This window comes from Lupinus angustifolius, chromosome LG09 (genome assembly GCF_001865875.1).
Source record: "Lupinus angustifolius cultivar Tanjil chromosome LG09, LupAngTanjil_v1.0, whole genome shotgun sequence".
NCBI lineage: Eukaryota > Viridiplantae > Streptophyta > Magnoliopsida > Fabales > Fabaceae > Lupinus > Lupinus angustifolius.
In genome coordinates this window covers 9079205-9100360 of record NC_032017.1, presented here as the reverse complement: position 1 = coordinate 9100360, position 21156 = coordinate 9079205, and the positions used below count along the sequence as shown (strand labels likewise).

General features: G+C 33.3%; 2 protein-coding genes across 5 annotated transcripts; both read left to right on the top strand.

Moving 5' to 3' along the window:
• Positions 1426 to 2433, top strand: LOC109356230 (uncharacterized mitochondrial protein AtMg00810-like). The gene has a single exon (XM_019599563.1). The coding sequence runs from the start codon at positions 1426 to 1428 to the stop codon at positions 2431 to 2433; it is 1008 nt and encodes a 335-aa protein (XP_019455108.1).
• LOC109356931 (GBF-interacting protein 1-like) lies at positions 6667 to 20052 on the top strand. Of its 4 annotated transcripts, none has more exons than XM_019600572.1 (11): positions 6668 to 7049; positions 8599 to 8642; positions 8748 to 8891; positions 11289 to 11425; positions 13640 to 14229; positions 14757 to 15093; positions 15383 to 15650; positions 16789 to 16881; positions 17457 to 17903; positions 18556 to 18708; positions 19714 to 20052. In XM_019600572.1, the coding sequence occupies exons 1-11, from the start codon at positions 6851 to 6853 to the stop codon at positions 19894 to 19896; spliced, it is 2595 nt and encodes an 864-aa protein (XP_019456117.1). In that variant the 5' UTR covers positions 6668 to 6850; the 3' UTR covers positions 19897 to 20052. The 4 variants fall into 4 exon arrangements, with proteins under 4 accessions (XP_019456120.1, XP_019456117.1, XP_019456118.1 ...); XM_019600573.1 differs by having other exon boundaries at positions 8748 to 8895; positions 11293 to 11425; positions 18556 to 18667; positions 19697 to 20052; XM_019600571.1 differs by having other exon boundaries at positions 8748 to 8895; positions 11293 to 11425.

Genomic DNA, 21156 nt, shown 5'->3' with positions numbered 1-21156 from the left:
ATAATTGTTCATGTCTTTGTTTAGTGTCTGTTGGCGATGATTAGTATTTCCGCCCTTTCTTTTGGATTTTGTATATGTTAGTGGCGATGTAGTTTCCGCCTTTGTTGATTTAGTTTGTATGAACTAAAGATGACTTAACCGTTTATATGCATTGTGTTATTCAGAAAATTGTGAATCAGGTTAAGTTATCATTCGATAACGATAAGTTGATTTTCCGCATTTGAGTTACTTAAAGTGATGTCCCGGAAAAGGAAGGTTTTAAAAAAGAAACAATTTTATACAATCTCTTTATTCAAAAAAAAAAATTTTACCCATTTTTCCGCAATGTTTTTGAGAAGTATTTTTCGGGGCGTTACAATACTTGATACCAATACACATGAGATTTTCATATCTAGGAACATTATATTTTACGAGCATATCTTCCCATTCCAAGGCTCAGTCCACACTGAGACAGACCCTAGTCTAGTTTTACCTATTGACAGTACCTATAATGATGTAAATAGTGGACCTATTCTCCAAGCGTACAGAGATCTGCCATCTTTACCTCTCACCATAATAGGAGACCAAAACATAACCAATAATCCATCCATCAACCCTACTGAGAACAACATAACCATTACTGAGACACAAGATGAACTCATATTCAGTCCCATATTCCTAGAAGATCACTAAGGACCAAACACAAACCTTAATATTTAGAGGATTACCATTGTGCCTTAACCAAAATACTCAAAAATAAGATACATGATATCTAAGAGTTTATCCTATAATCAACTATCTATTTCTCATAAACATTTCCCTATTAGCATATCCTCTAATGTTGAACCTGACACCTACCATGAAACTATAAAACATGTATGTTGGCAAAAGACTATTCAAAATGAACTGAATACCAATAACACCTGGATCCTAACCACACTTCCTAGCACCAAGAAGGCAATATGATGCAAATGTGTTTTTAAGCTCAAGTACAAATCAGATGGATCTATAGAAAGGCACAAGGCAAGACTTGTTGCCAAAGGTTTTTCCCAAACAGAAGGTCTTGATTATATGGAGACTTTTAGCCCAGTTATCAAAATGACTACTATTATAGTCATTTTGGCCCTTGCTACAACCAACAATTGGCACTTACACCAATTGGTTGTTAACACAACTTTCCTCCATGATGATCTTAAAGAGAATGTGTATATGCAAGTCCCTCCAGGCCTCATTGTTAATCAACCAGAAATGGTTTGAAAACTCCAGAAATCCCTATGTGGATTAAAGCAATCTAGTAAGCAATGACATGAAAAACTAACTAGCACTCTCATCCAAACAGGTTATCAAAAATCATTTGCTGATTATTCCTTTTTCACTAAATCTACATCTTCTTCTTTTACTGCTATTTTAGTATATGTAGATGACCTTGTTTTAGCAGGCAATAACATGAATGAAATTAATAACATAAAGAGCATTCTCAATGCAAAATTCAGTATCAATGATCTTGGACCTTTAAAATACTTCCTAGGAATTGAAATAGCAAGATCTAGGAAAGGTATTCTATTATATCAAAGAAAGTATGCACTTGATATTTTGCAGGAAACTGGAATGATTACTTCAAAATCATGCTCTACCCCAATGGAATATGGAAAACGATTAATCAGCCTTGAATCAGGAACACCACTCACCAATCCTAGCATCTATAGAAGACTTATGAGTAAGCTCTTGTACCTAGCTCATACTATACCCGATATCAGTTTTTCTGTAGGCCACTTGAGCCAATTTCTATCGAAACCCACTGACAAGCACTTTGAGGGAGCAAATAGAATTTTGAGATACATCAAAGGCTCCATCAGTGTTGGAGTTTTCTTTCCTACATATTGTGATTTCAAGATTAAAGGATATACAGATTCAGATTGGGCAGGATGTCCTGACTCTAGAAAATTTGTCTCTGCATATTGCTTTTATCTAGGAAACTCCCTTATTTCATGGAAAAGCAAGAAGCAGCATGTTGTTGCAAGATCTTCCGCAGAAGCAGAATATAGAACAATGGCTTTAGGAGCTTGTGAGACACAATGGTTGCTCTATCTACTAGAAGACTTGCAGATCCCTCATCTTCAACCAATCATAGTTTATTGTGACAACCAATCAGTCATCCATATAACTGTAAATCTTGTATTCCATGAAAGAACAAAACACATAGAAGTTGATTATCATTCAGTCAGAGAAAACATTCAAACTGGATTATTATATCTGCTTTCCATTCCAACTGATTCACAAATAGCTGACTTATTAACCAAAGTTATGTCTCCTCACACATTTCATCACCTCTTCTCCAAGCTCGGGATGTTAAACATCCACATCCCAGCTTGTGGGGGCATGTTAGAATCCAAGGAAGAAGATCCTCATGCCATTCAACTCCATGAGAGTAACACCAAAGACAAGTTGGAATAATGCCTTATATTCATGTTTGCCTTTAGTTGTTTTTAAATGTTTATGGGCATGTTTTTCATATAAGCCTAATTCAGTAGTTTCTACTTTTATCTTTTCAGTTTGGGTTTGGTTGTTATGTTAGTTATCATAACCAACTCAAGCTCCTATAAATAGCTTGCAACTCATCTTGTATAATTATTCAAAGCAATTCAAATCAACTAAGTCTAGAGACATTATTCAATCAGTGGTCTGCTTTTCTTTGCTTCTTCATCACCAAGATGAGATACCATGTTTAACATAGTTGCCCATTTTAAGGTAAAATACTCCAACAATAACTTATACAACATGCACTTATATACAACATCATTTTACAGTTCTTTACACAAATTGTTAATATAATTCCACTAAGATTACATAAAATGTTCATGGTAACTTTCAGACATTTTTATTAATAAAAAAATTACATATAAGTATTGCAAAGTTAAAATATAATTAAAAAATAAATTATGAACACGATTAAATATTGCAAATATGACCCACCTATAAAATAATTCCTCTAAGTTAGATTATAAAATAATACCAGAGACTTTTCCTTATGCATTAGATTATCTGACATCCCATATTAGGCCTATTTAAGTATTTAAGATCAAAAGTTGGAAAATATATAAATGTACCTCTTAAAGTATGGAAGAACTTTTTCTCCATTTACTCACTCAACTTTCTCATCCTATAAGATAACATTTTTTCTACCTTATTCAAACTTTATTTGTTTGGTTTATATAGTTTATATATTTTTTCTACTAACTCAATGTGCAAATCAACACATATTATTTTATATTGCTCCCTAAGTCAACCTTGAACTATGCATCTTGAATAACTATTTTTTCAAATTAATTCCTCGAGTAAATTATTGCTCAAGTATTTAATGACATGCCAAAAACATATATATCTTTGGCTTAGTATATCCAATCATTTCAAATTGTTCATTATTATGTCTTTACATTTTTAGTGTTTGACTTCAACAGAAGAAATATGGAGCAACATGTGCAAATGCACACGTATAATAGTAGTATAGTTCTGAAATATATGAAAATTGGATCTATTTGATTATATATCTATTGATACTTAATTTTTTCAAATTTAAGATAAGTAACCTAGATGATATATAATTATTAGGGTAAATTATATTAGTACCCCTAACTTTTAGTGAAATTACATAAGTTATTCCTTTTTTTTTGTAGCTACACAAACCACCCTTAATTACGGGTGTAAGCGGTTCTCATTTAAATTACGAAACCAGTGAAACCGAACTGAACCAAACCATAAAATACGGTTCGATTTGGTTATTTTTTAAGGAACCATTTATATTCTATTTTCTTCACAATTTTAGAAATTTAGGAATCATTGGAACCTAACCACTTATTAAATAAATAGATACTAAAGAATAATATTGTATTGTTGTTGGAATTCTTCAACCAATTTTGTGTGAATTGTACTATTATATATGTACATATCCTTAGTTTGAAACTAACATATATCATAAATTGTTATATATGTTACTAATTATGAAATGTGATGTTATATATGTTACTAATTGATATATACTATTAAATTGTTATGTATGTTACTAAACGTGTATTATGCTAATTGTGAATTGTAATATATTTGGTAATTCATTTTTCTTCACAAATTACATAATTATTATATATATTATTAACAAGCAATTATGAGTTTCAATTTTTACTCATTTATTAGTGTTTTTCCTTTTATAGACAAACAATATCTCTTGTAATACATTTTGAACTTTAAATTGGTGCAAAATAAATAAAAAAACAATAAAACTATGGAACCGAATCAAACAATTCTTGAGGGGTTCAGTTCAGTTTGGTTCCTGCAACAAAATTTGTGATTAATTGAGATGAACCGAACCATGTCTTTGTGATCAATTCAGTCACTGAATTAAACAAAAAATTGAATTGAAATTTTACACTCAAACCCTTAATTACATATGCATTACACTAAGTACATCTACACGAAAAATAAGTGTGATCATTTAAATAAAAAGTAAAAATATAATTAAGTTAGACAAAATATAATATATTATCGAGACAGGTCCATATAATACAACCATCAATGCCTCTTCAATATGGGAGGTCAATGTTTAAATTAATTACACTTATCACTCATTTTTTGTTTAAAATATTAACTTGTATCTTCTATATGGGAGGTCAATGTAAGATATGTATATAAATTAATGGGTTTATGTAGGTGTAGAAAAGGTAGATGTGATTTGTATATTTCACTAGAACTGGAGAATGTGTATGTAACTTACTCTAATTATTAATCAAGGAGATCAATAAAATTTATATTTTATAAAATATTAGTAACAATAATTTCCTTAATTTAATTTAGAGATAGAATTCACTTACACCAATAATAAGTTTAAAAAACTTACTTCACATCTTAATGTGCATTTAGTATGAATTATATTTTTAGTTTCAGTTTATAAACTATGATATTATAAACTGTTAAGATTATAATTTCTTTATGTATGAGTACATTAGTTGAAAAATGAAAGTAAACTAATTTGTTTGTGTGGGTAAGGTAGAAAGACTATATTTTACATAGTAAATGATAGAAATGGTATGAGGTTATTTGTTTATATTATAATTATTTTGTTATTTTTACACTATTTTTTAAATATACATATTTTTTAATATGTAGGTGTAGGAAATGTATGAGTAATTTGTATAATTTTACTAAAACTAAAAAAATATGAATTCAATTTACTCTAATTATTAATCAAGAAGATCAATATAATTTATATTTTATAAAATAGTAGTAACAAGAATATCCTTAATTTAATTTAGAGATGGAATTTACCTTTTAAGTTTAAAAAACATGTTTCACATCTTAGCGTATATTTAATATGGATTATGTATTTAGTTTCAATTTATAAACTATGAGATTATAATATGTTAAGATTATAATTTCTTTATGTACGAGTATCTTAGCTGAAAACTAAAAGTAAATTATTTTGTTTTGTTTCAGTAAGGTAGAAAGATTATTTTTTACATAGTAAATTACAAAAAAAAAAATATGATGTTATTTATTTATATTATGATTATTTTAGTTATTTTTACACTATTTTTTAAATATAAATTTTTTAATATTTACCATCATATGTATTTTTACTATAAACTTTTGTAATTTTTAATATTTCATAACAAATGCTAAAAAATATATATTAAAATAAAAATCAATCAATATTAAAAATAACATAACACACAAATAAATAGAAGTTGGTAAACTTCTATTTATTTATAGAGTAAATTACTGAAAATAATATGAGGTTATTTATCATCATATATTCATTTACTCAGAGATCCATTTTTTAAATATACATTTTTATATTATCATAATATTTTGTAACTTTTTTTACTTCATTACAAAAACTAAAAAAATTAAAATAAAAGACAATATAAAAACCAATATCAATATTTAAAAAAACATGACACATATTTATAATATGAAGTTTGGTATGATAACCTTGAAGGTAGGGGTAAAATGAGAATGGTTATTATAATAGAAAAATAAGTCAACTTTAAAATAGACAACCCATGGTAGAATACCTTTCATTTTATGACTTTTTTCCCAAAAGAAATAAGCTGAATTTATAATCTAAATAGATTATCAAACATATTTATATTGTAACTTTAAGCTTATTTTAAAGAAAAAACCACTTTAAAATAGACAACTCATGGTAGAGGAACTTCCATTTTATGATTTTTTCCCACAAAAAATAAGTAAAATTTATAATCTAGATAAGTTATCAAATATACATGATGTAACTTTAAGCTTATTTTTTTAACAAAAAAAGCCAACTTTAAAATAGACAACCCATGATAGAGAACTTCATTTTATGACTTTTTTCCCACAAAAAATAAGTTGAAATTATAATCTAGATAAGTTATCAAATATACTTATGTTGTAACTTTAAGTTTCTTTTAAAAAAAGCAAAAACTATAAACTTTGATTTATACCAAACATGACTTAGTCATCATTTTAGGAGAATACAATGATTTGAATTAATGAGTAAATCTAAATTATTAGATTTCTATAGAATTAGTAGCTAATATTAAGTTTAAGCGTATTCCATTTCATTTACATCACTAGTGAGTAGTGAAGGGCAATTTCGTAGTTTATCCGAAAAATCAAGGGCACAAGTGCGAATAAAATTGTTTCCCTCAACCTCATTGTCAAACAGTTTTCAAAACCCTCACTCTGTCATTGTTGCCTTCGAAGCCGCTTTCTGTTCCTTACATCGTTCAATTCCGAAGAACCCTAACATTTTTGAAATCGTCAAGTTTCATTTTTGACCTCTCTATTCGTCGATTCATACTTATTATCTTCTGGGTTGTTTTTTGTTTTGAATGAAATGGTCACTGTTAGTGGTAATGGTAGTGGTTCAAGAATGGAAGGTGTGAGTGGTACCCATATACTCTCTGCAAGAGTTCGCAAAACCATTCAATCTATCAAGGAAATCGTGGGTAATCATTCTGATTCTGATATCTATGTTGTCCTGAAGGAAAGTAATATGGATCCTAATGAAACTACTCAGAAATTGCTCCATCAAGGTCTGTGTGAATGGGACTAAACTCTTATTTTTTGTTTTAATTTTTTTATTGTGGTTGGTATTTTTTATTGTTTGTTTGTTGATTTTGGTTTAATGGGGTTCTTTTTGTTTAATGGGGTGCTTTGAATTAATGGAAAGTGTTTCACGAGTTTCTTATGTTGGTGTAATTCGTGTATGGGCTGCATTTTTTTATGTTTGGTTTTTTATTATTACAATCTATCAAGAGTTTGTAGTGATTTTCCTGTGCATGATTTTGTGGCAAATTTGACTTGTTCTGGTGGAGTTTTAGTTAAATTCAGTCAGTGTGAAAAGGTTTCTTTGTTTGCTTGATTTTTTGTTGTTGCAGTTTCATGATTTTTTGTTTGTGTTTTTGGTTTTGTATTTATTTTGAGTGGTTGCTGCAATTGGCAATGCAGCATTGACTTTGTTGCACCTGTTGTAATTTTGAGCTGATCAATAATAACCATCTTTGTGACCATCATGAAGGTGAAATTTTAGGGCAATGAATATTGCGTTTGCTTAAACATGATTCCCTTGCTTTTATGACTTTTTGTTTGAGAAAGTAGAGGAGTAAGTTAAATAGTTTATTGGCAACAAGGTTTGGGTGCAGTGGTAAGCAAACTGTATTGTAAAACATAGTTGCATAATTCTTTCATTACCCCATGTATCACATATCGAGTTCACCGTACCATCTACCACATAATGAATTCACCAGACCATGTACCAAGTACCATGTTCGTCATAGAGAAGGTCTTATAAAATTAATGTAAAAATTGATGATTTGAGTACCAATTGAACCACATACCGATACCGTTGTTGCGCACCATATAACTATGTTTTAAAGTTCATACCCTAGAGAAGGGAATTGTTGGGAAGTGCTCCTAGCTCCAACATTGCCCAAGAGTTAATTTATCAGTACTGTATTCCATCTCACTTCTATCTGTTCCACTCCCCCCACACCTCCATTGGTGTAACTTTAGTTCCTGGGTGGCATATCATGTCTATGACCTTTTTATGTTTCGAGGAGTGAGGATACCAACAATAATAGTTTATAAAAATGAAATTATAAGAGGGCCAAAAGCACCGAGGCTAAGTGATATTTGATTAGTTTTAGACATGTTTATTCATTGAATCAATAAATGTCGGTATCTACAATGAGGCCTACTTATACATGTCTTCTCAATTTCTGTATTAAAATATATTATGCTTCTTATGATTTATCTCTTATCAACATTCTTCTTGGTTGTTCAGTATTGCCAATGTTTGGGGTAGGAATACTTGCCTTGAGATTATATGGTCTAATGTAAATATAATAGATTTCATTGACATGCTCTAATAGAAATGTCAGTGACGCTGGTTTAAGGTGCAATAGTTAGGTGGACTAGATTGGGATATGTAACTGCATCATATTGTCTTGAACCATGAATATGATTTGAAATTGGTACGTGCATTTTGTCATATTCCTTGTCCTATTTTAACTGTGTTTTGAAAGAAAATTAATGAATGAAGATATATAATTTCCTAATATATGTTGTGATTTTGCTATTCAGATCCATTCCATGAGGTCAAGAGAAGGAGAGATCGGAAGAAGGAGGTATCACCTCTTGATACTTTTCTTGTTGGCTTATTAAATCCATGAATACATTACGGAGTACTAACCTTTTCAATCAATGACTTATTGGAAAGTATGTGATTGCAGCCTCAGAATCAGAATATTGGGAACAACAACTCTGCTGAGCATCCTGAGGCACAAAGGTATTCTGAGAATGTTGGTCGGGGAATGAAATTTCATGTTCCTTCTGTGCGTAATGTTGGAAGAGCAAACTACTCTCGGAATACTTTACCTGGTAATATGCTTGTTTTGAAGGATTTAAGTGTGATGCCCTGATTAGCATCTATGTCAGAACAAATGAGCGTTTCTTTTTTTGTAAACTACTTCGAAATAATAGTTTCTATTATTATTGCTATAGAATAGGTTAGTAGGGAAGCTAATGTGGTTGAAGACAGTAAATTTAAATGATAAGTTTTATGTTTTTGTTTCTCACTTGGTAATTGGTACTTAACTATGAGCCATATTATGAAGCTATGAGAGAGGATAATTTAGCGGAGTTTGAGACAAGAGACAAATATGACTAAAAACCAATTTGGTTTTATGTCTGGGAGGTCGACCATGGAGGCTATATACTTTTTACGGCGATTGATGGAGAGATATTGAATGAACCAAAGACACTTGCACATGATCTTCATTGATTTGAAGAGGGTGTATGATAAGGTGTTAGAGACTAGAGAGGTTTTGTGGAAACTTTTAGAGAAGAAAGATATTCGAATTGCCTACATTCGAGCAATCAAGGATATGTATGATGTGGTCAAAACCTGCGTGAGAACACAAGACGTGGTCTCAAATTTTTTTTTTTGCCGTAGCACTACACGAATACTTAACATTGAACCCCTACTTGTTTACATTGGTCTTGGATGTGTTTAAGAACATATTTAGTGGGAAACTAGAGATAAGAATTAAAGGGAAGCTAGAAGAGTGAAGACAAGTTTTAGAAGCACATGACTTTTATATAAGTTGAGATAAGACAAAGTATGTGGAATGTAACTTTAGCAAGAAGTGAATAATCCTATTGTAGAGGTAAATATTTTGGTATCTTGGATTAATCATACAAGACGATGGAGAAATCGATGAAGATGTGAACTATAGGATTCAAGTGGGTTGGACGAAATGATGGAGTACTTTAGGTGTCATATGCAATAAAAAGGTACCACTTAAGCTTAAGGGAATGTTTTACTATATGACTATAAGGTCTGCAATGTTATATGAGACTAGGTGTTGAACAATAAAATGTCAACAAGAGAATAGACTCTATGTTGTAGAGATGAGATGTTGCATTGGATGAGTAAATACACTAGATAAGATAGGATTAGAAATGAATGTATAAGGTCCAAGTAGAAAGATGGAGTAACTCCTATTGCAGAAAAAGTGGTAGAATCACACCTTAGATGGTTTGAGCATGTATGGAGGAGACCAGTAGAAGATCCTATAAGGAAAGTAGATCAAATGAAGGTTAGTCAAATTCCTAGAGGAAGATAGAGATTAAAAAAATCATAGGGAAACAATTAAGAAAGACTTAGAGATCAATGTTTTGTTAATGAACATGATTTATGAGGACATTATTGTGTCGTTCAATCCTCGGTGACCTCACTTAGTGAGATTAAGACTTGATTGTTGTTGTTACTTAAGACATGCTTCACTTAGTGAGATTAAAGTTTGATTGTTATTGTTACTTAACTTAAGACACGCTTAGTACTTCTTGCGCCATGGTTTTTTCTGTTGCTTTTCTCTTTTGTCATTCTATCTCTTTGATTGGGAAGGTGAGTGTTTAATTTTTTTCCTTTTGTAAAATATAAAGCCCAATTGATTGGGGTTATTTTAGTTAGATTAAACATCATTCGTGTCCTTGAATGAATCATGACCAACCAACTAAGTCCCTCAAAGATTATGTCTACAACTAAGTCCCCTGAAGAGTCAAATTCACACCACTTTCGTCAATTGTCCAACATGGCATGCATCTGGAATACCATATGAGATGCATCTGGAATGCCATGTAGGATGCTGATAAGAGTAAGGGTAGGTCTAGATTTAAAAAATGTATATAGAAGAGGGAAGAGGAAAGTTTGGTTAAGTAAATAACAAACTTCCTACTTTAACCTTAGGTAGTTAATTCGGTTGGAAGTCTATAAATAGAAGGAGATGCCTAGGGTAGTTAGTTAGGGAAATCAATTCTGATTTGGGGAAATCAGAGAGGGTTAGGATTGTGAAATTTTAGAGTGTTCATTCTCTTCTACTTGTAAACCTATTCTTCATTCTAATAAAAAAAGTTAGAACCCTGCCAAGAATCAATTTGATTCTGGTGTTGGGGCATTTCCTTTCAATTTTCCCATTCTTTCTATATTTCTTAGATACCAGTTCTTAACATATGCACCTAAAATGCCACATTAGTCTCAGGGACTTGCTTGGTAGAACATAATCTTTGAGTGACTAAGTTGGTTTACTGCAAATCTTTCAAGGACTTGAACGGTGTTCTACTCTTTTAGTTATCTTCTGAAGATGAATATTTGTGATTTTTCGTTCTGAAATCTTAAATTTTATGTGTTCAAATAACTAAATCGATCATTTTTTTCTTGAATGGTTGATAGCATTATTATGTGAGCTGATCTTAAATTCTTGTCAAATGTTTCAGGCAATGGTAGAGAGTTCCGTGTTGTCAGAGACAACAGAGTAATAAATCGTATATATAAAGAAGTAAAGCCTCCTTCAGTGCAATGCTCCACATCCGCCAATGAGCAATCAAATGCAAACACATCTGAAAAGGGGTATGTTTGGGATTTGAAGTTATCCTAATTTAGCAGTTTTGGTTGACTTCTCTTTTAATATCTAGTGTCAGTGGTTGTCTATATATGCATATCCCTTGACTTGTAGCCTCAGAGTTAGGTTCAGTTTTTCAAAGATACTTATGCACTAGAGGTGAAAGAAATGTATGTGTACCTTAGTTATGAATATATTCTAATAGAAAAGGTTGTTTAAATAAGAGATGGCGCATAAATTATTTAAAACATGGATTGTGATGAATGCAAACAAAAAATATTTTATATCATCATGCAAGTTATGATGCTGGGATAGAAAGGTTAGAATTTATGTAGACAAGAAAGGGTTAGAAGTTATTCAGATGATGAGAGGTAAACATATCATGTGAAGATCAAATTCAGCATTATAATTTTGGGTCTTCCTTTTACTTGTACAATTGATCTCGTTGAATGATCATTGCCAGCTACTAAGGTGGTGATGCAGGATATCAGAAGCTTTAGGTTTTAGAAGGCTGTAGTTAAGGTTCTTGCATATTGGTTCATCAATGCTGGAAAATAGATGGATCGAATGTCCATTGAATATAATTGAGGGTAAGGGTGATTTGGAAGATATGAGAAAGGATGTTAGGGTTGTATGGGTAACTACTTTTGAGTTTTTAGTGCTATAAGCAGTACTTGCAAATTAGAATTTGCAATTTCTAGGTCAAAGCTAAGGTAAATAGGACTGGCCAATGCACTAGGTCCTCACCCAGTGGGGTCAAGTAGACGGAACACAGGAAGAATCAACTAATTTGTTGTGGTGAATTTTTGGTTATGGTCTCATTGGTCTGCCAAAGAAATCTGATTTCGGAAGTAAATAAGATAGAAGGGGGAAGAAAATAGACCTAGACATCATGCCTATTGTTTTATTGCATCACTGATCAGTGATATAAAGCCGAAGCATTTTAAAACAGTTTAAATAGCCTTATTAGTTTTTCACAAGAAATTTCTAATCCTATATGGTTTGAGACTCTGCTACTATAAAGCACATAGTATACATTTTATAAAATTATAAAAGGATGGACTAACTAATCTTAACATGCCTACAACTTGCAAGGTGTCTGGAATAATGTAAGTAGCACCAGAATGGAACTGAACTGAAATGTGAAGATGATTTTGATCTTCTAGATTATGCTTTCTTGATGCTAACAGTAGAAATCTGATAAACAGTTCTATAGTTTGTTCTGTAACCGTTGTTGGCACTGGATTGAACATTGAAGCATGAAAGCAGAAAGGGTCATGTAGAAGTACTCAGACATTAATCTAGATACAACATGTATCCACCATGTTCAAACTCTGAATCTACTTAGGAACATGTAAAATCCTAAGAACAATGAGACATGGTGAAATCCAAAGCTTTAGTCTTACTAGGTCGGGTCGACTAGAAGTCATAATGCTGTCATAAATCATGTCTATTGACAAATCATTGATCTTTAAATTTTTCCTAATCGTTTCCCCTATCATATTTTTTGGCATCTCTCTGTCTCTAGAAATTGGACTAAACACAATTTGATCTACTTTCATTAATAGAGTTTCTAACGGTCTTCTCCGCACATGTCAAAACTACCTAAGGTGTACTTCTACCATCTTTTCTACAGTAGGAGCTCCCCTAATTTTCTCTTTAATGCATTCATTTTAGTCCTATCTTGTCTAATGTGTTCACACTCATCCAATAATCCCATATAATTTGTGAGTTTTGTAGCTATGCGGTAAAATTCTTCTTTAAGTTGTAGTGACACCTTTCTATCTCATATGACACCTGAAGCATTACACCATTTCATCAATCCCACATGAATCTTTTGGGTTGCATTTCCCTCAATTTCTCCTTAGTGTTGTATGATTAACATAAAATACTTAAATCTAGTGACTTTTGATATTGTATGATCTTCAATCTTTACCTCTAAAGTAGAGTTTGTGCGCATCTTGCTACTTACATGCATATACTCCGTCTTATACGAAAGTCATGTTCCTCTAAGGTTTGTTGCACATTTCTACTTTCTCATTTAATTCCTCTTTTGATACTCTAACTAGGACAATATCATTCGCAAAAAACATGTATATACTTGAAATATATCTTTTCGAATGTAAAGGCAATATATGTCCGGGATAATATTTTGATTTATTTTCATATAGTTATTGTGTCATTGAATTTTGAATATAATTTATACATTATCTTCGTTACAGTTCATCAACAGCTGCAACCAATCAAAGCTCATCTGGTGCTAGGAGTTCACCTCAAGCTTTAAATGGTCCTTCTGATTCACATGCTACATACTCTAAAGATGCTGTTTCAAATGTCAACAGAAAATTTGCTTCCGAGGAGAAGCAATGTATTGTTTTGAATGCAGCAGCCAGGGTGCAGTCAATTAAGCCTAACATCACCCAGCAAAATTCTACGACGGTGGCTTCAACCAGTTCTGCAGTTGGGGTGTATTCCTCTTCAACAGATCCAGTTCATGTGCCCTCTCCTGATTCCAGAGTATCCGGTGTTGTTGGGGCCATTAGGCGGGAAGTTGGTGTTGTTGGTGTTCGACGACAGTCTTCAGACAACAAAGTGAAACAATCATCAGTTTCCAGTAATTCTTACACTAACTCTGTTGTTGGAAAAGCTGGCACGTCTGCAAATTCATTTCAACCTGTTGCTGCCCTCTCAAAGACTGAACGATTAAGTCAAACTAATGTAAATGAACCTTCATTCTCTGGCGTGTCAGTTAACAGGCCATCTACGAAGAACCAATATAATAGTAGGCCGCATCAACTTTCCGGGCAGAGAGGTATAAAATGGCATTACCAAATTATGGTTTTGTTTTTTAGATATGGTTTTAATCTTAATTGTCTGTAGTAATGATCTTTAAGATGAAGCATAACTTCAGTTTGGAACAATTGCTCTTGCATATACTTTTTTTATTGGGCATATGAAAAGAATATTAGTTCAGCCAGAACGAGGTTGATCCTAGCAAATATGGAGGTTGGTTCTAGGATTTGAACTCATGGCCTTCCCGTCACAAGACAAGCAACTTTACTGATGCGCTGAGGCTTATGTTCAAATGTGGGACAATTGAATGGGAGATTTTTTTAATGCTTTCTGTTAAGTTGTTTTCTCCTTGTTTCAGAACTCCTAGCTTATTCCATTGTGTAATCAGTATATAATAATGCTGAGTGCTCTTCTCTTTGTTTTTTTATAATTGGCAAAACTATCTATTTTCCATTCTATTATAATGAGATGTTTTATTTTCAGGTAGATTTATTTTATATTTTTAACCATTCCTTCATGTCTAAAATATGTTGACTTGTGATGCAGTTTCCCAGCATAACAAAGAGTGGAAACCTAAAGCAAGCCAGAAGTTGAGCAGTAACAGTCCTGGAGTGATTGGAACACCTAAAAAAACTTCTTCGCCCACAGCAAAAATTTCTAAAGATATCGAATCAAATACAGCAGAGCTTCAAGATAAACTTTCCCAAGTTAATATACATGAGAACCAAAATGTGATCATCGCACAGCATCTTCGAGTTCCAGAGACGGATCGTTGTCGACTGACATTTGGTACCATTGGGACAGAACTTGACTCTTTGAGGCATCGATCTGAGTATCAATTAATAAGAGCTTCTGAAAAATCAGACGAGGAATCTACTGCGAGGTTGGCATTCTGTTTTTCTGTTGTTTCTTTTATTGTATTTACTTTATTTTTATCTTTATATGAAGAGTCAACTTTTGGACATTTGGAAGATAGCTACATAATTAAGACTTACTAATTACCATGAGTTTCTTTGAAGTTTATTATTATTTTGGAAGCCATATTTTCATGTAGTTGATGAAACATTTCAGACATAATTCAATTTGTAATGCTCATATACACTTAGTAAGAACCTGATTATGAACACTGTTTCCGTAGTCTAGTTCTAATATTATTTAATACTTGGTGTCAGCTTGACAGTACCTGCTCCAGAGCTATCCACTGATGAAGTTTCAGGGAGCAAACAGGTGGACTTACAGGACGATCATGTTAGAAGTACTGGGTCGGTCTCTCCTGCATCTGGTGCTGCTGCTGAGCAACAATTGCCTGATAACGAAGTCTCTTCAAGTCCTCATAATCATGACAATTATGCTAAGACTGGATTGGTACGTGATAATGTTCCGTCCTATGCACCTTCAGAGTCACATCAGCAAGATTCTCATGATATGCCGTGCTTCTCGGTGAGTTATTGCTTTATATTCTATCATCCAAATCTGTTTATCATTGGAATTTCCCTTAGGGTCATTGAAACCTGTGGTCAGGTTTCAGTATTGTGCCTGTATGTGGTGATTGATATGTGTGCCATGGACTGTTATGTGCTGTGTGGAACATGGACAATGTTGATACTATTGTTAGAAAGACACTGGATGTGGCCAGAACGGGGTTGGCTCTAGTCTGATATGGTTGAATTGAAACATTGTAGGTCATTCTGTGGCCTGCAAAGATGATATCACTATGTCGAATTTGTTAATGTTTATATATATGGTTTGGGCATTTGCCCTCTATTATTGACTTATTGTTAACTAAGAAATCAATGTTGATAATATTAGGGACGCAATGCAATTATTGTTGATAATAGTTGCGTTGGATAAGTGAACACACTAGACTAGATAGGATTATAAATGAATGCATTAGGGAGAAAGTTGGAGTAGTTCCTATTGCCAAAGAGTTGGAGTAGTTCCTATTAGTTGTGCCTTCTCATCAATGGTAATTGCAGAACTAGGTCACATGAACTCGGCCTGTTTTCATGAGTGACCTTACAGCAACGTAAAAAAGCGCCAAATAAAACCCTAACACACTTTTAAGGCACACGGTTCTGGGAGATCTGACCCACTTGTGTGTGCAACCCCAGGCATTTAGCAGCCCTTGTGAATCGCAAAACACAAACAGAAATCATGATTCAAATGATTTTTGTGATTCATACATGATTCAGGGCCATTTACGATTCTTGTCAGGTTTTCTATCGCCATCTTCCATTTTGGTTTCGTTTTGGGATATGAATCGTAGTATCACTTGATACTAACTACCATACCATGGTTTAATATATCTGCTATCATTGTATAGTGACCATCCCATTATCAGCTATACCCTAATGTTTTGATAGCCGTGAATAATCTGATAAAACTCAAACCTTTGCTACATTACAATTATTTTGTGGTGAATGATTGACAACCTTATATTGTGTTTGGCGTTCATCCCATGCTCTCTTTACTCTTGAGTCTTGACATTTATTGCTGTAGCTGTTTATTGTTGAATAAATACCTTTCTGTTTTGTTTTAGTCTCTTTCCATTCTCAGTTTTAAGTTTCCTTCCTATCAGGCATACGATCCTCCTACCGTCTACGAGGTTCCTTACTTCAGACCCACAGTGGATGAATCTGTACGGGGGCAGGGTCAGCCATCTCTTAATGAGGTATAATTGAATTATAAGTTAGTGGAGTATTTAAAGTCTCATTTAATTGGTTAGTTGTGATTAAATTTATGCATGTAAGGTTAATTTTTTCCTTGATCCAGTTTGTATCTAAGAGTGAGTATTTTTATTTGGTTTAAACCAAAGATATGTAAGAGAGTAAGAGTGAGTTTTGGAGTTCACTTATTGAATCTTAATGAAGTATCACTTAATGGCCCACAAACCATGTTTTTCAGAATGATAAAGTTTAATTGCATGTGGTTATTTTTGTAAATTCTGGAAGACTTTTAAACAGTTGAATTTGTTTTTCGGTCAGAATACACCCTTTGATGTCCCTTGAAAGTTGAAACCTTTTCTATTGATTGTTCTTGTAACTTCTTTTAACTATCATTTGAAAATAGTTCTTCATTATATTTTCTTCTTTGGTGTTTGTGAATGAATAATAGTAATTTTAGTCCGAGCTATCTCTCTTTTCCTTTTACATGCAATACCAATTGCAGTAGTTTATTTGGTCTTTCGTCGCTTTAATATATTCCACAGTTCTCTCATTCTGACACATTTTTTGTGAGTGAGTGCAGGGCTTGAGCTCCCACGCGGGCAATAGCATTCCCGCGTCGACGATACCCATGGTGCAACAACATCAACCTCATGTTGCACAGATGTATCCACAACTTCATGTTTCACATTACGCTAACCTTATGCCATATCGTCAGTTTCTGTCCCCAGTCTATGTTCCACCTATGGGCATGCCTGGATATTCAAGCAACCATCCCTATCCTCACCCAACAAATGGCAGCAGTTACGTGTTGATGCCGGGAGGTGGTTCCCATCTTAATGCCAACAGCCTTAAATATGGAGTTCAGCAGTTCAAGCCCGTTCCTGCTGGAAATCCTGCTGGGTTTGGAAATTATGCTAACCCAACTGGGTATACCATGATATCTCCGGGCATGGTTGGTGGTGCAACGGCTTTAGAAGATTCATCTCGAGTCAAGTACAAAGATAATCTTTATGTCCCAAATCCTCAGGTAATGTACTTGTTTAACCTTTTTGAGTAAGAGAACAAATTGTTTGTTGAATGTTAGCAAAAAGAAGCATTGAAATAGTCAGTATTCAACTAATACCTTGCTATATGATTTTCTAATTTTTCAATCAATCCAGTACTGTCCACCTATTGCTATAGTTCTGGTTGTTGCGTTGTGAATTATTTTATAATTTAAAAATATTTTTGAATTCGATGCGGTCCAAACGGTCAGTTGTGGCTGTGCTGCGGCCTAATGTGGCTACATCATTGTCATTTGGTATCACACTGCCATTGCAATTTTATACAGTTGCGGCAGTCACAGTAACACAATATTGCGGCTGCATTACGTGATGTGGTCCACAATTTAAATCACTGAGCATAGCACATATTTTAGAAGTAGGGATTTTTTACTTTTTCTTTTTCCCGAGTCAATTTGCTTGACAGTCATGTTGACCTGGTCCTTGAACGAGTTATGCATATCATTCTGCTTATCTCTGGAAGATACAAGATTAGTAAAGATTCATTGTCATGTCATAAATATCTGTTCATTTGTGTGGATTATATTATCAACAAGATTCTTTGTTTTTTCCAGTCTTCCTTTTTCCGATAGGATTGCTTGACTACAATTCAGTTTGTGATTTTTTCTCCTTTCGCAGGCTGAGACATCCGAAATCTGGTTACAGAATCCGAGGGAGATTCCCGGAATGCAATCCACTCCATACTATAACATGCATGCGGCGCATGGCGGTTACATGCCATCGCATGCTGGTCATGCTTCCTTCAATGCAGCTGCAGCTCAATCTTCTCACATGCAGTTTCCCGGTATGTATCAAGCTCCTCCACAGCTAGCTGCCATTCCCGGTCTGCTGGAAATCCTGCTGGGTTTGGAAATTATGCTAACCCAACTGGGTATACCATGATATCTCCGGGCATGGTTGGTGGTGCAACGGCTTTAGAAGATTCATCTCGAGTCAAGTACAAAGATAATCTTTATGTCCCAAATCCTCAGGTAATGTACTTGTTTAACCTTTTTGAGTAAGAGAACAAATTGTTTGTTGAATGTTAGCAAAAAGAAGCATTGAAATAGTCAGTATTCAACTAATACCTTGCTATATGATTTTCTAATTTTTCAATCAATCCAGTACTGTCCACCTATTGCTATAGTTCTGGTTGTTGCGTTGTGAATTATTTTATAATTTAAAAATATTTTTGAATTCGATGCGGTCCAAACGGTCAGTTGTGGCTGTGCTGCGGCCTAATGTGGCTACATCATTGTCATTTGGTATCACACTGCCATTGCAATTTTATACAGTTGCGGCAGTCACAGTAACACAATATTGCGGCTGCATTACGTGATGTGGTCCACAATTTAAATCACTGAGCATAGCACATATTTTAGAAGTAGGGATTTTTTACTTTTTCTTTTTCCCGAGTCAATTTGCTTGACAGTCATGTTGACCTGGTCCTTGAACGAGTTATGCATATCATTCTGCTTATCTCTGGAAGATACAAGATTAGTAAAGATTCATTGTCATGTCATAAATATCTGTTCATTTGTGTGGATTATATTATCAACAAGATTCTTTGTTTTTTCCAGTCTTCCTTTTTCCGATAGGATTGCTTGACTACAATTCAGTTTGTGATTTTTTCTCCTTTCGCAGGCTGAGACATCCGAAATCTGGTTACAGAATCCGAGGGAGATTCCCGGAATGCAATCCACTCCATACTATAACATGCATGCGGCGCATGGCGGTTACATGCCATCGCATGCTGGTCATGCTTCCTTCAATGCAGCTGCAGCTCAATCTTCTCACATGCAGTTTCCCGGTATGTATCAAGCTCCTCCACAGCTAGCTGCCATTCCCGGTCCTCATCATTTAGGACCGGCAATGGGAAATAATGTCGGAGTTGGTGTGGCTGCTGCTGCTCCTGGAGCACAGATTAGTGCATATCAGCAGCCTCAAATGGGTCACCTCAATTGGCCAACAAATTTCTGATGGAGAAAAAAAGAAAGAGAAAGTGAATCTCTAACCTTATTTGTACAAGGGACTGAAGTAGATATAGAAAAAAAATGCAGTTTTCATTGTGAATTGAATAACTTATATAAATATTTATTTTCCCTAATGCATTTGAGGCATTTATTTTTCAGTCTAGTTCATTTTGGGAATTGAGTTTTGACTTAAGAAAGTTAGTTATCCTAGAAACCCTTTTATATACTGAGTTTCAACAAATAGCAACCGGACTTTAATCTTACTAGTTGGGGTCAGCTACATCGATCGAACTAATTGCAAATTCCAATGAAAATAAACAAAGCAAAGAAGGGTTCTTTCATAAAAATTACTTACAATAAAGTCTTGCTAATTCTAAGGGAATTTCACACATTATTGTGACCTAAACAATACTTTGTTTAGAAATCATCTAAGAATTGTATATTTACTTTTCTTTTGTTTGAAACTGGAATTTTGGAAGAATTGAAAGTTTACATGTGTTGTATAGGGACAATATAGGAAGGGTTATTAAGGATGAAACTGAAGTTGGAACATTAAGTTTATAATTTATTTTTTGTGTATGAAGTCTTTTACTCTTGTGTTATTCTCACACTTCTTTCACCTACATAGTAAAACCATTTTTTACTTTCTAGATAATAGTCAATGTTTCTCAAAAGTGCCATAAACTTAATCCTTTTAAGATAATTGTTACTCTATTAGTTCCTAAGATTATATTTCTCATCAACTTAATTATTCAAAGAAATTTATTACCAAAAGGATTATATTTCTCATCATCTATGAAGGATTAACATGATATATTGAAGACTAAGTTGATAACACTATGATATATGGAAGATTAAGTTGATGACTTTGTAACCTTAGGAGGACCAAATGACTATTAACTCAAAGCCTTTTGGTAATAGTAATTAAGTTAGGTGTAAAAAGGTGGCGGGACAACTTTGGCTATTGATGAGTGGAAAAAAACTTACATAAAGATACATAACCCGTTATATTTAGGGACTAGTGTATTTATATTTGTTGATATTATCATTTAAAGACTAGTATTGATAATGGTTCGCCAAATTACGAGTCAGTGACTATGGAAATAAGGTAATGTGGATGAACAAAAACTTATATAGTGACATATATAACACGTTACATTTAGAGACAATTATATTTATATTTTTTGATCTATTTTTCATGACTAAATTTTAATTAAAATTAAATTTTTAATATATTGACAAAATTTTATTGATTGTCTTTTATGTA

Excerpts from the sequence above, each read along its gene's own strand:
- LOC109356230 (XM_019599563.1), top strand. The coding sequence starts at position 1,426 with ATGAATGAAATTAATAACATAAAGAGCATTCTCAATGCAAAATTCAGT.
- LOC109356931 (XM_019600575.1), top strand. The coding sequence starts at position 6,851 with ATGGTCACTGTTAGTGGTAATGGTAGTGGTTCAAGAATGGAAGGTGTG. Across the intron at positions 15,651-16,788 it reads ATGATATGCCGTGCTTCTCG|GCATACGATCCTCCTACCGT; the intron begins GTGAGTTATTGC and ends CCTTCCTATCAG. Across the intron at positions 16,882-17,456 it reads GTCAGCCATCTCTTAATGAG|GGCTTGAGCTCCCACGCGGG; the intron begins GTATAATTGAAT and ends GAGTGAGTGCAG.